The 14,888-nt window shown below is 46.9% G+C and overlaps 1 protein-coding gene across 1 annotated transcript in view; it reads left to right on the top strand.

Moving 5' to 3' along the window:
* Nucleotides 1-2,422: 2,422 nt before the first annotated feature.
* The window catches only part of ccdc33 (coiled-coil domain containing 33), a 340,583-nt gene continuing 328,117 nt past the window's right edge, over nt 2,423-14,888 (top strand). The window contains 3 exon segments of the mRNA XM_085972306.1: nt 2,423-2,804; nt 4,255-4,703; nt 7,199-7,390. Of these exon segments, the coding sequence (XP_085828432.1) occupies nt 2,534-2,804; nt 4,255-4,703; nt 7,199-7,390 (912 nt within the window). The 5' untranslated portion in view covers nt 2,423-2,533.

Genomic DNA, 14,888 nt, shown 5'->3' with positions numbered 1-14,888 from the left:
ATGCATGGCCTACAATTGAGTCCAGGCTCTCAGTATATGGTAAATGGGGCAGGAGCTGGGGGAAGTCACATTATATTGGGGCACAGTACAGGAAATCTGCACCTAAGCCATACTATGCTGAACCTGGGAGTGTGAGGTGCTGAGAATTGAATGAAAAGTGTTCCATTCCCCATCACTCGTGTCTGTTCAAAAAATTGAATTTCGGGAATTCCCTCCCTAAACCTCTCCGCCTCTCTCTCTCTCCAACGTCTCCTAAGACGTGCCATTAAAACCTGCCTCTTTGACCAAGCTTTTGGTCAACTGTCCTAACATCACCTTATGTGGCTCGGTGTCAAATTTTGTTTGATAATCGCTCCTGTGAAGCGCCTTGGGACGTTCTACTGTGGTAAAGGCGCTAGATAAATGCAAGTTGTTGTTTGTATAAAACACATATTTTGCGCCGCAGTTTTAATAATATTAACGATCATTTTGGGTGCCACGTTTGTGTCGTCTGTGTCCCACCACCTGCGCTCTGCGGTTTGTGCGTATTTACCGCTGCTTTCCGGCCACAGCGAGCCTCTAGGTGGCGCTGTTGGCGCTGTGACATCCGGAGGTCACAGTTCAAAGTTGGTCTCGCGGGAAGTGAGCGTGGTAACCAATGCTGGACCTCAGCTGGTGATGGGTGACAGGAATCTTGTCATTCATGTGGAAATGACTTATGAAATAATACTGGGCGGCCTGCTGGTGGCGCTGTCCAGGAAGAGTATAAATACTCGGGCACGGGCCCAACTTGCTCAGGACATTCTTTAACAGGAACTAGTGAAGGACACAGCTAGATCTCCATGTTGTAAAACAGTTGATTAAAGCTTTGTTTAACGCTTAGCCCAAGTGCCTAGTAGTTTTCTTACGTCAATGGGTAAGTGCTTGAATCCTTGAAGCAGCATTATTGGGGGTAATATGCTAGCATGGATTGAGGATTGGTTAACGGACAGGAAACGGAGAGTCGGGATAAACGGGTCATTTTCGGGTTGGCAGGCTGTAACTAGTGGGGTACCGCAAGGGTCAGTGCTTGGGGCCTCAGCTATTCACAATCTACATCAATGATTTGGATGAGGGGACCAAATGTAATATATCCTGGGATGGGGGGCTTGTCCTATGAGGAGAGATTGAGTAGACTAGGCCTATATTCTCTAGAGTTTAGAAGAATGAGAGGGGTTCTCATTGAAACGTATAACATTCTGACAGGGCTAGACAGACTGGATGCAGGGAGGATGTTTCCCCTGGCTGAGGGGTCTAGAACGAGGGGTCACAGTCTCGGGATACGGGGTAGGACATTTAGGACTGAGATGAGGAGAAATTTCTTCACTTAGAGGGTGATGAACCTGTGGAATTCTCTATCACAGAAGGCTGTGGAGGCCAAGCCACTGAATATATTTAAGAAGGAGATAGATAGATTTCTAGACACAAAAGGCATCAAGGGGTATGGGGAGAGAGGGGGAATATGGTATTGAGATAGAGGATCAGCCATGATCATATTGAATGGCGGAGCAGGCTCGAAGGGCCGAATGGCCGACTCCTGCTCCTATTTTTCTATGTTTCTATGATAAATATTTGAAAAGTTAAAAAAAATCAGCTGCCTGGGCCCTAATCTCTGGAATTCCCTCCCTAAACCTCTCTGCCTCTACCTCTGCCTCTCTCTCCTCCTTTAAGACGCTCCTTAAAACCGACCTCTTTGATCAAAGCTTTTGGTCGCTTCTCCTAATATCTCCTTGTGCGGCTGGGTGTCAAATTCTCTGTTTGATAATCGCTCCTGTGAAGAGCCTTGAGGATGCTTTACTACGTTAAAGGCGCTATATAAATACAAGTTGCTACGATAGCAAAATACTGCAGATGCTGGAAATACAAGTTGCTGTTGGCTAACTCGGAGGTCGCTGCATTGATTGCGGTTTATCATCGACAGACTAAATGGGGAAACTTTCGAGCTAAAACGATTCAGTGTAAATTTTAAAAGCCTAAGATGGGTCATTGAATTTTTAACTCGATGCAGCTTGGAGGTGCTGCGTCTTCAGCCGGCCCAATGTGTAACAACAATGTGTAACATGTCACCTTGGCTATTACAAGGCAGATAATCCGTTGACTTGTTTTTTTGTTTGTTTTATGCAGCTCTTTGATTGGTCGGTGGTTGCTGCCGAAATTCCCCATACAAACTGAACAGGTTGTGTGAATTGTATTCCCGAATCCAAAAGGGGTTGGTTGTGAGAACAAGGACAGCTTTTGAATTTCAGTACCTGTTCATTATCGCATTAGAAAACTGAAGCTTCAGGTACAGGTGGTGTGTTCAGGGTCCAGGTCATGTTACGCTGCCCGAGTTGTGAATTTCCCTTTGTTGCTGTACTTTCAAACAATGGATCAGTGGCAACTATTCAGGAGCTGTGTGTGATCTCATTCAAATCTATTAACACTCTTTTTCTTTCTGCAGGTAGCAGGTCGTCCAGTGAGATTTGGAGAGTGGGTGGGTTGCAAACGACGTCTTTGCAAAAAAAAACACACAAATATGCACAGGTCGCGGTTAGAAATCGAAAACAAGGAGTTAGACTTTGAGTTTGAAATTGTCAACGTGCAGTTTAATGAGCTGGGCCGATATGCCTTGAGACTGACGGTGGAAAACCCGCTCCTTGAAGGGTCTGGGGCTGGTGTGTGGCTGCGGGTCAATGATGGTGATGTGTCGTGCACCAACACGGGAACCACTGATGTCATCGCACAGACCAATCTCAATGACATCTCCACCGTCTACAGGAAGAAATTTGTTTTCAGGCTCCCAAAAGGTAAAATACATTTCATGACAAAAACTATTCCGGATGATCTATATTAATTTGAAATTAAATTAAGCCACAGCAAGTGCAGATATTGAGTGTTGAAGTGGAATTATATTTTTGTCTTTACTGTGGGCCTGATTCTCAAATGCTACAACAACTTGTATTTATATAGCACCTTTAACATAGTAAAATGTCCCCAAGTGCTTCACAGGAGCGATTATCAAACAACATTTGACACCGAGCCACATCAGGAGATATTAGGGCAGGTGACCGAAAACTTGGTCAAAGAGGTAGGTTTTAAGGAGCGTCTTAATGGAGGAGAGAGAGGCGGAGAGGTTTAGGGAGGGAATTCCAGAGCTTGGGGCCTAGGCAGCTGAAGGCACCTCCCTGTCTCTGTAACCTCCTCCAGCCCTACAACCCTCCCAGATCTCCGCGCTCCTCCAATTCTGGCCTCTTGCGCATCCCCGATTTTAATCGCTCCACCATTGGCGGCCGTGCCTTCAGCTGCCTGGGCCCTAAACTCTGGAATTCTATTCCTAAACCTCCCCTCCTTTTAAGAAGCTCATTGAAAACCAAATTAAAACAGCCTCCCATTAAAGACCTCTCCCCATTTTCATTTCATAATGGGAAAAGTGTTTAATAGGCAGTCAATTCGATATCGCATGTTTTACAGTATTGTCCACAGTCACAACTACCAATCGTATTCAGTCACTGTATAGTTTGATTCTATACCGACAGTATTGGCTCCTGCAGTGAGCATAATTATCTTCATTTATTATTCATTCTCTATGTGGCTCGGTGGGTAGCACTCTTGCCTCTGAGTCAGATGGTCAAATTCCACTCCAGGGACTTGAGCACAAAATCCAGGCTGACACTCCAGTGCAGTACTGAGGAAGTGCTGCACTGTCGGAGGTGCCATCATCTCGGGTGAGACGTTAAACCCGAGGCCCCGTCTGGCCTCTCAGGTGGACGTAAAAGATTCCACGGCACTATTTCGAAGAAGAGCAGGGGGAGTTCTCCCCGGGTGTCCTGGGCCAATATTTATCCCTCAACCAACATCACTAAAACAGATGATCTGTTCATTATCACATTGCTGTTTGTGGGAGCTTGCTGTGCGCACATTGGCTGCCGCGTTTCCTACATGACAACAGTGACTGTACTTCATTGGCTGTAAAGTGCTTTGAGACGTCCAGTTGGTCGTGAAAGGCGCTATAGAAATGCAAGTCTTTCTTTCAACCATACCTAAAACAGATTATCTAGTTATTTATTTCATTGCTGTTCGTGGGATCTTGCTGTGCGCAAATTGGCTGCCATGTTTCCCACATTACAACAGTGACTACACTTCAAAAATACTTCATTGGTTGTGAAGCGCTTTGGGACGCACTGAGGCTGTGAAAGTCCTCGTTTTCCTTTGCGATAATAAATGCGATATAAATGCAGATCTTTCTTTATTTTACAGGTTACTGTCAGAATGATAAAAACCACGATGTAAGGCTGCGTATCGAGGCCTTTCGAGTAACGGGCTCATCTCTGAAGAGTGGAACAAAGGCTGGGGAGGCGTTTTTCGCCATCTACCCGCGCACCGACGCGCCGAGAATAAATGTTTTCGCGAAGGAAAGCGAGGACTTTTACTGCTACAGCAATATCATGGCGCTGCTGCGGGCGCAGGACGACGTGCTCACAATGCATTGTGGGAGGATGGCTTACAGCGTGTCTTTCCACGAGGTGCGGCCCCCGCAGGACGTGCCGCTGCACGACCCTACACCGTTGGTGAGCAAGGAGGGCGGCCGCACTCCTCCCCGTGCCCCAAGTTCACCGCCGGTGCCACCACCGAAAATGCTGCCACCTTCTACAGCGTTACCACAGCAACGGACTCCTACCCCGGCACCGCATTCACCCACCCCTCAGGTAAGGGCTGAATATACCGCCGGCACTTTCATTAGGTTGATGTGCGAGGAATCCCTGATGGTGAAGGGGTTGTGAGGGTGTGGATTGTCGAAGTCCTGTTCTGCATTACAAAACGGTATCCGTGTATAGGAACAGGAGAAGGCCGTTCAGCCCCTCCAGCCTGAACCGCCATTCAATTCAGAGACTTGAGCACAAAATCCAGGCTGAGACTCCCAGTGCGGTGCTGAGGGAGTGCTGCACTGTCGGAGGTGCTGTCTTTCAGATGAGACGTTAAACCGAGGGCCCCGTCTGCCCCCTCAGGTGGATGTAAAAAGATCCCGTGGCACTATTTCGAAGAGGAGCTGGGGAGTTCTCCCCGTTGTCCTGGGCCAATATTTATCCCTCAATCAACATCGCTAAAAACAGATTATCTGGTCATCGTCACTTGCTGTTTGTGGGAGCTTGCTGTGCGCAAATTGTCTGCCGCGTTTCCCACATTACAACAGTGACTACACTTCAAAGGTGCTTAATTGGCTGTAAAGCACTTTGGGACGTCCGGTGGTCGTGAAAGGCGCTATAGAAATGCAATCAATTAGATCATGGCTGACTTGTATCTTAACTCCATCCACCCGCCTTGGTTCCGTAACCCTTTAAGACCCTTGCCTAACGAAAATCTATCAATCTCAGTTTTTGAAATTTTCAATTGATCCCCAGCCTCAACAACCTTTTTGGGGACCAGAATTCGAGATTTCCACTACCCTTTGTGTGAAGTGTAAGTGACTGTCGGATTGTTGTAAAAACCCAACTGACTCACTAATGTCCTTTTTTAGAAGATGCCGACAATATTGAGAAGACACCGTCTATAAGGAAACCTGCCATCCTGACCTGGTCTGGCCTAAACGTGACTCTTAATTTGCACTCTGAAGCCACTCTGTCACATTAAACCTCTACCCGCAGTTCGAGAATTAAAACCCATCTGTCATTTTCACCCTATGGTATTAATTGGTCACCGTCAAAATACCTGGGCCTGGCCTTGGCTTATGTCGTGTTAGCTACTGCCTTATGCCCACGTGTAATGGGAATAAATAGTAGCAGAGTGTCGAATCACTAAGGAGAGAGAACGTGTGGCGTAATCCAGTTTGTGGTGGTGGGTACTTGCAGAGTTTCCTTGGCCAAGTTGGAAGTTTAAAAAAAAACTCTCAAAAAAACTTGTAAATAAAGTACTCTTCTGGAGATCGTCTGCAGTAGAACCACTTGAGAAGAACCCGCAATGCATTAGTTTTCAGAACAGCTCTCTTGGGATCTGATGAAAGTCAGACTCTGAGGTACTGCTTTGTTCCTCCCTCTCAAACAGATTGATGAGTAGGGTTTCTCCGTTCGTGAGATAGTTGATGACGGCAGAACCAAGACCGCCTATTTCCACCTCCGTAACATCGCCCGTCTCCACCCTTGCCTCGGCTCATCCGCGGCTGAAACCCTCATCCATGCCTTTGTTACCTCTAGACTGGACTATTCCAACGCACTCCTGGCTGGCCTCCCACATTCCACCCTACGTAAACTTGAGGTCATCCAAAACTCGGCTGCCCGTGCCCTAACTCGCACCAAGTCCCGTTCGCCCATCACCCCCTGTGCTCGCTGACCTACATTGGCTCCCGGTTAAGCAGCGCCTCGATTTCAAAATTCTCATCCTTGTTTTCAAATCCCTACGCGGCCTCGCCCCTCCCTATCTCTGTAATCTCCTCCAGCCCCACAACTCCCCGAGATATCTGCGCTCCTCTAATTCTGCCCTCTTGAGCATCCCTGATTATAATCGCTCAACCATTGGCGGCTGTGCCTTCTGTTGCCGAGGCCCTAAGCTCTGGAATTCCCTCCCTAAGCCTCTCCGCCTCTCCTCCTTTAAGACGCTCCTTAAAACCTACCTCGTTGACCAAGCTTTTGGTCACCTGTCCTAATTTCTCCTTATGTGGCTCGGTGTCAATTTTTTTGTCTTATAATACTCCTGTGAAGTGCCTTGGGACAAAGATGTGCGGGTTAGGTTGATTGGCTATGATAAATTGACCCTTAGTGTTAGGGGGATTAAATACGTGGGGTTACAGGGATAGGGTGGGATATGTGTTGGTGTAGGGGTTACGGGGATCGGGTGGGATATGTGTCGGTGCAGGCTCGATGGGCCGAAATGGCCTCTATCTGCACTGTGGGGTTTCTGAGTTCTGAGTGAGTGAGTTTTACTATGTTAAAGGCGCTATATAAATACAAGCTGCTGTTGCTGTTATGAATATTGATGTTGTTCTATATTATGGATTTTGGTGTATCACCTAAAGTTTTCAATATTAAAAGAAGTCTTCTGTCGATGGGCAAGGGTATCCCATATATGGAATCTCAATAAAGGCTGTGGGCCACTCAGCCAGTTATCATCAATCAGGGCTTCCTGGGCTTTGGCCTACTAGACGTACTTGCTGCCGCCTGCTCCTTCCGCAGGCTTTTAAGGTTTACGGTTTTAATTTTTGCCCCTCTAGCCTCAACTGCCGAATGAACCTGCGGAGGAAACCAACCCCGAACCTTGGCCAGAGCCTCCCGAAGAAAGTCTGCCGCCTAGTCCGGTGGAGGACCGAACCTTCCACCAGCGATTGCCGAGCGATTCCAGCTTCCACCTGTCCTCACCTGAGCACACCCCCGCGCAGACCCCTGAACCACTTCCTCACACCCACGTAAGTATTATGGCTTAGAAGAAGATTGAAGGGTGAGCTGATCGGGGTGTTTTAAAATGCTGAAAGGATTTGATAGGGTGGATAGGGAAAACTAATTTCCCCCAGTAGGGTGGGGGGGGAGGGGGGGGGTGGGGGGGGAGAAAATTAAGAATGAAGGGACATATATCTCCCCGTTTGGTGCGCCATTATCGGCCGTACGCAAAGTTTAGCGCCTGGCGCTAATTATCGCCTCCGACAGCAAACTTGGCTTTTATCGCCCCTGGAGGTGATTGGAGCGCTAAATTAGGCGCTTCGCACCTGTCTTAAGGCGCAAAGGTCGCAGAGCGAGGCGCTACCTCAGAGTGCTGACGAAGCAAGGAAAGGCAAATCAAAATAAACCTGCAAATTCTGCTCAGTACTCAAAACTCCTTCACACAGCGTTGAATCTCTCCAGAAGTCTCTCTCTTTCCCTCTCAGAATGCGTGATGCAAAAATGTCACCGATAAATGGCAGGAAGCGGTCGCCTTTAAATAGCGCTCCCCCAGTCCCTTTCCGACAGCATAACGCTCCCCTCAACCTGTCGTTGCTAGCGGCAGGCGGTAAGGGAGGGGGCGCCACTCAATATCCGGTCTGGGGCGCTAACGGGGCGTTGCGCACTCGACTGACGTCACGATCTGCCGGCGCAGGAGACCGTGGCGGTAGTGTTTAGCGCTGCCGCAAAATGTCTAATTAATTTAGCGAGCGGTGCAAACACTGCCGCGCACGGGCGCTAGTTGCTTTGCGCCCCATTAGCGCCCTCTTAAGGCGCTAACGGGAGGCGCAAACAACTGAATTTTTCCCAATCATTCAGGAGCAAAATCAGGAAGCAGTTTTTCTACACAAAGGGGTAGAGTAGAAATGTGGAACTCTCTCCCCCAACAGGCTGTGGATGCTGGGGATCAGTTGGAGCTTTCAAGGCCGCGATCGATGGATTTTTGTTGGGTAAGAGTATCAAGGGATACAGAGCTAAGGCGGGTAAATGGAGTTGAGGAGCTGATTGGCCACGATCTAATAGAATGGCGGAGCATGCTCGAGGGGCTGAATGGCCTCCTCCTGCTCCTGTGTAACATTCGGGGAAATTCTTGGGGACCGGGGAAACCTTCTCAACCCTGACAGGTCATTGAAGGTTTCTGAAACGTCCTGTCGGTGTGTAAAATGATCACAAGTAGACAGCTTTGCAGCAGAACAGAGCAGGCCATTAAACGTGGCCATGTATCTCCTTTTAGAAACCGCGCGCACGAGATGCAGGCAACATAATAAACACTGACAGGAGATAAGAGCTGTCGAAGCTGGGGCAAAATAACAAGGAGAAGTGTCGGAGAATGTGCCATCAAAAATTCTGTTTTAAAAATGTTGCTGAGCCCAGACAGCTCTTTTGATAAGGTGTCGGATGCTTTATTGTTATATACCAAGAGCTTGCTCCCAGAAGAGCAGATCTGTCGGACGAGGCTCGCTGTCGAGTCACTTTGCAAAGTGCTCAAATATTTGGAGCTTTGTGCGTCGTTCCTGTGAAAGGCACTTGTGGTGCACTCAACGGGCAGACGAGACAAGCTGGCGGATGCTTGCTTTGCTTTGTTAGCTCAACAAGCGAGCGTGCTAAAACTGCCGTAGGTTTTGATCAGAAGCCAATGTTTCCCAGCGCAAGGTCTCTATCGCAGATTTGGCAGATGTGATGTTTGCCGAATGGCCGTGTCCCGGGCAAGGGATTGGATACCACCCAAAGAAAGACTTTCATTTCTATAACGCCTTTCACGACCTCAGGACGTCCCAAAGTGTTTTACACTCAATGAAGTTCTTTTTGAAGTGTAGTCACTGTTGTAAAGTAGGAAACGCGAAAGCCAATTTGCGCACAGCAAGCTCCCACAAACAGCAACGTGATAATGACCAGATCATCTGCTTTTAGTGATGTTGTTTGAGGGATAAATATTGGAGAACTCCCCTGCTCCTCTTTGAAATAGTGCCGCGGGATCTTTTACGTCCACCTGAGAGAGGGCAGACGGGGCCTCGGTTCGACATCCCATCCGAAAGATATTGACGCAAAACTGTGCCACGCATAGTGAGCCTGGAATCTTGCGGAATTCGCCCGGGGATGTCCCGCTGCGCCAAGCCTCTCCCCGTCTGCCGCGTAAACCTTGCGCAAGGTGCAGACTCCAACCTCCATGTGTACGGTTCCAGAAGCGCCTTATTAAAGAAATCACCTGTTGTCGTGGTCCATGTTGGCACAAACGACCTAGATAGGACTAGGAAGCCGGTTCTGTTAAAGGAGTATGAGCAGCTAGGGGTCAAATTAAAAAACAGAACCTCAAGGGTAATAATCTCTGGATTATTACCTGAGCCACGAGCGAATTTGGCTAGGACAAATAAAATTAGAGAGTTAAATGCGTGGCTCAAAGACTGGTGTGGGAGAAATGGGTTTTGCTTCCTGGGACACTGGCACCAGTACTGGGGCAGGAGGGAGCTGTTCCGTTGGGACGGGCTTCACTTGGCCAGTGCTGGGACTAAAGTCCTGGCGGATCATATAACTAGGGCTGTAGAGAGGGCTTTAAACTAACTAGTGGGGGGGAGGTTCCTAGAGAGCAAATAATAAAAATGACAACAGAGAAGGTCATAGACTTAGGTAGCAGTGGGGAAATTAAAAACCAGAGCGTGTCAGGAAGGGGCAGAAGGTATGGAGTAAAAGGTAAAGTAATAAAAAGGGCAAAAGCAGGAACTAAGTGTCACAAAACATATTTGAAAGTTGTCTATCTGAATGCACGTAGCATTCGTAACAAAATAGACGAGTTAATGGCACAAATAACTACATATGGGTATGATCTTGTGGCCATTACAGAAACATGGCTGCAGGGTGACAATGCCTGGGAATTAAACATACCAGGTTATTTAACGATCAGGAAGGACAGGCAGGAAGGAAGGGGAGGTGGGGTGGCTATGTTAATAAAGGAAGGAATCACTGTAATACAGATAAATGATATTGGGTCAAAAGATCAGGATAATGAAACAGTTTGGGTGGAGGTAAGGAATAATAAGGGGAAAAAAACACTAGTGGGCGTAGTCTATAGGCCTCCGAACAGTTGCAACTCTGTTGGACGGAGTATCAATCAGGAAATAGTTGAGGCTTGTAATAAGGGAGCATCTATAATTATGGGGGATTTTAACTATCATATTAATTGGACAAATCAAATTGGGCAGGGCTGCCTTGAGGATGAGTTCATTGAGTGTATTAGGGATGGGTTTCTTGAGCAGTATGTAACTGAACCGACCAGGGGGCAAGCAACGTTAGATCTGGTCCTATGTAACGAGACAGGATTAATTAAAAATGTCCTAGTAAAGGATCCCCTTGGAATGAGTGACCATAACATGGTTGAATTCCATATTCAATTAGAGGGTGAGAAGGTTGGATCTCAAACAAGCATGCTAAGCTTGAATAAAGGAGACTATGAAGGTATGAGAGCAGAATTGAGTAGAGTGGATTGGGAAAATAGATTAAAGGGTAAGACGATACATGATCAGTTGTGTACATTTAAGGAGTTATTTTACAACTTCCAAAAAAAATATATTCCACTGAGAAGAAAAGGGTGTAAAAGAAAAGACAGCCATCCGTGGCTAAGTAAAGAAATTAAGGATAGTATTCGACTAAAAACAAGGGCATATAAGGTAGCCAAATCTAGTGGGAGGATAGAGGATTGGGAAAACTTTAAAAGACAGCAAAAAATAACAAAAAGATTGATTAAGAAAGGGAAGATAGATTATGAAAGTAAATTAGCAAAAAATATAAAAACAGATAGTAAGAGTTTTTATAGTTATATAAAAAGAAAAAGGGTGGCTAAAGTAAATGTTGGTCCCTTAGAGGATGAGACCGGGAAATTAATGGTGGGAAATATGGAGATGGCAAAAACACTGAATGAATATTTTATATCAGTCTTTACAGTAGAGGACACTAAGAATATCCCAACACTGGACAAACAGGGGGCTATAGGGGGGGAGGAGCTAAACACGATCAAAATCACTAAGGAAGTGGTACTCGGTAAAATAATGGGACTCAAGGCGGATAAATCACCTGGACCTGATGGCTTACATTCTAGGGTCTTGAGGGAAGTGGCGGTAGGGATTGTGGATGCATTGGTAATAATTTTCCAAAACCCCCTGGACTCAGCAAAGGTCCCGGCAGACTGGAAAACTGCTAATGTAACGCCCTTATTTAAAAAGGGCAGTAGACAGAAGGCTGGAAACTATAGACCGGTTAGCCTAACATCTGTGGTAGGTAAAATATTGGAGTCCATTATTAAGGAGACAGTAACAGGACATTTGGATAATCATAATTTAATAGGACAAAGTCAGCATGGTTTTATGAAGGGGAAGTCATGTTTGACAAATTTGCTGGAGTTCTTTGAGGAAGTAACATATAGGGTGGAGAAAGGGGAACCAGTGGATGTAGTGTATTTAGACTTCCAAAAGGCATTTGACAAGGTGCCACACAAAAGATTATTGCTTAAGATAAAAAATCATGGGATTGGGGGTAATAATCTGGCATGGATAGAAGATTGGCTATCTAACAGAAGGCAGAGAGTTGGGATAAATGGTTCATTCTCAGACCGGCAATCAGTAACTAGTGGTGTTCCGCAGGGGTTAGTGCTGGGTCCCCAACTCTTTACAATCTATATTAACGATTTGGAGGAGGGGACTGAGTGTAACATATCAAAGTTTGCAGATGATACTAAGATGGGAGGGAATGTAGTGAGTGAGGAGGACATAAAAAACCTGCAAGGGGACATAGACAGGCTAAGTAAGTGGGCAGAGATTTGGCAGATGGAATACAATACTGGAAAGTGTGAGGTTATGCACTTTGGCAGGAAAAATCGTAGAGCAAGTTATTATCTTAATGGCAAGAAACTGGAAAGTACTGAAGTACAAAGGGATCTGGGGGTCCTGGTGCACGAAACTCAAAAGGTTAGTATGCAGGTGCAGCAAGTGATTAAGAAGGCCAATGGAATGTTGGCTTTCATTGCTAGGGGGATAGAATATAAAAATAGGGAGGTATTGCTTCAGTTGTACAAGGTATTGGTGAGACCGCACCTGGAATACTGCGTACAGTTTTGGTGTCCATACTTAAGAAAGGACATACTTGCTCTCGAGTCAGTACAAAGAAGGTTCACTCGGTTAATCCCGGGGATGAGGGGATGGACATATGAGGAGACGTTGAGTAGATTGGGACTCTACTCATTGGAGTTCAGAAGAATGAGAGGCGATCTTATTGAAACATATAAGATTGTGAAGGGGTTGGATCAGGTGGATGCGGGGAAGATGTTCCCGATGATGGGTGAAACTAGAACTAGGGGGCATAGTCTTAGAATAAGGGGCTGCTCTTTCAAAACTGAGATGAGGAGGAACTACTTCACTCAGAGGATGGTAGGTCCATGGAATATGCTGCCCCAAAAAGCTGTAGAAGCTACATCATTACATAAATTTAAAACAGAAATAGACAGTTTCCTAGAAGTAAAGGGAATAAAGGGTTACGGGGAGCGGGCAGGAATTTGGACATGAGTCTAGGTTCGGATCGGTCATGGCCCTGTGGGTAGCGGAGCGGGCCCAGGGGCCGTGTAGCCTGATCCTGCTCCTATTTCGTGTGTCTAATTCTGTTAGATTCAGGAGATGGTTCTGTGATAGTGGATTGGCGGTTAGGATCAGATCAGCCATGATCTTATTGAATGGCGGAGCAGGCTCGAGGGGCCGATTGGCCTACTCCTGCTCCTATTTCTTATGTTCTTATGTTCTTATGTACCTGTTCTGGGGAAGGAAAATAAAAGCCGGGAGGAGGGTTCCAAATATTTTCTGCCTTTTCAGAAAATGAAGGGAAGAAGTTTTCCTGCGTGTTGCTGCTGATCTATCCACAGTGGGAGACCTTCGGAGTCTGAAAAAGACTTGTGTCAGTTGGAAGGCGATGTGGGATTTGACCCGGGTCTCTAGCTACACTGCCCGATTTGATTCCAAAGCTCTTCTGAATTTCCCACTGCTGTAACTTGGAGCGGTTCGATTACAGTCCTTGATCATTTTTGGACCAGCCATTGATTCTTCTCCCCGTGCCCCCAGCACACCCTTTCCCAGTCTTGCTTTAGCTCTGTTTCTAAGTAGCTGAAGCCATCCTGATCGGAAAACGTATTCACACAGTACGACAGCATCACCGGAATCAATAAAGGCAACTTTCCAGGCAAGTGGGTGCCATGTCTGACCTGGAAGTGATTGATGCTGACACTGGGTGCAAAAACGTGCAAAGTGTGCACTTTCCTCATTAGTGATATTCCTCAACACAATGAACACACAATTCTCTCTCCCCACCCCCTCCGCGCGCGCGCGCGCGCGCGCGCACACACACTCACGCGCAAACGCACACACACATAAGAACATTAGAAATAGGAGTGGGAGTAGGCCATTCGGCCCCTCGAGCCTGCTCCGCCATTCAGTAAGATCATGGCTGATCTTCTACCTCATCTCCACTTTCCTGCACTATCCCCATATTCTTTGACTCCCTTAATATTCAAAAATCTGCTGATCTCTGTCTTGAATAGACTCAACGACTGAGCCTCCACAGCCCTCTGGGGTAGAGAATTCCAAAGATTCACCAACCTCTGAGTGAAGAAATTCCTCCTCATCTCACTCCTAAATGGCCGACCCCTTATTCTGAGACTGTGACCCCTGGTTCTAGACTCCCCAGCCAGGGGAAACATCCTCCCTGCATCTGCCCTGTCAAGCCCTGTAAGAATTTTGTATGTTTCAATGAGATCACCTCTCATTCTTCTAAACTCTAGGGAATATAGGCCTAGTCTACTCAATCTCTCCTCATAGGACAATCCCCCCATCCCAGGAACCAGTCTGGGGAACCTTTGTTGCACTCCCTCTATGGCAAGTGCACGCATGCATACACAACAAAAACAACTTGTATTTATATAGCGCCTTTAACGTAGTAAAACGTCCCAAGGCGCTGCACAGGAGTGTTATAAGACAAAACATTTGACACCGAGCCACATAAGGAGAAATTAGGGCAGGTGACCAAATGCTTGGTCAAAGAGGTAGGTTTTAAGGAGCATCTTAAAGGAAGAAAGAGAGGTAGAGAGGCGGAGAGGTTTACGGAGGGAGTTTCAGAGCTTGGGGCCCAGACAACTGAAGGCACGGCCGCCGATTGAGCGATTGTAATCACACACGCACGCACAGACACACATTTTGCGATTGGTAGCTAAAGCTATCCTGATCTTAAAAACGTCTTCACAGCAATAAGATTGGATTTATTGTCACAGGATCGATGAAGGGAACTCTTACAACATCTGGGTGCCTTGAGAAACAGCTGAAGACCTTAACATCTGGTCCACATGTGCTGCTCGTAACAGACGCTGAGTGGGAAGCTGCAATCGGGGGTGACCAGTGCCCTAACTGGCAGGTGTGCTTTGTCGGTGCTACTGGCATTGGGTGGGCTCTGGTGCCAACGTTC

The sequence above is a fragment of the Somniosus microcephalus genome, chromosome 32, assembly GCF_052327205.1.
Source record: "Somniosus microcephalus isolate GS21.2 chromosome 32, FLI_Smic_1.0, whole genome shotgun sequence".
In the NCBI taxonomy this organism is placed as follows: Eukaryota; Metazoa; Chordata; class Chondrichthyes; order Squaliformes; family Somniosidae; genus Somniosus; species Somniosus microcephalus.
This window is presented reverse-complemented; position numbering and strand designations above follow the sequence as displayed.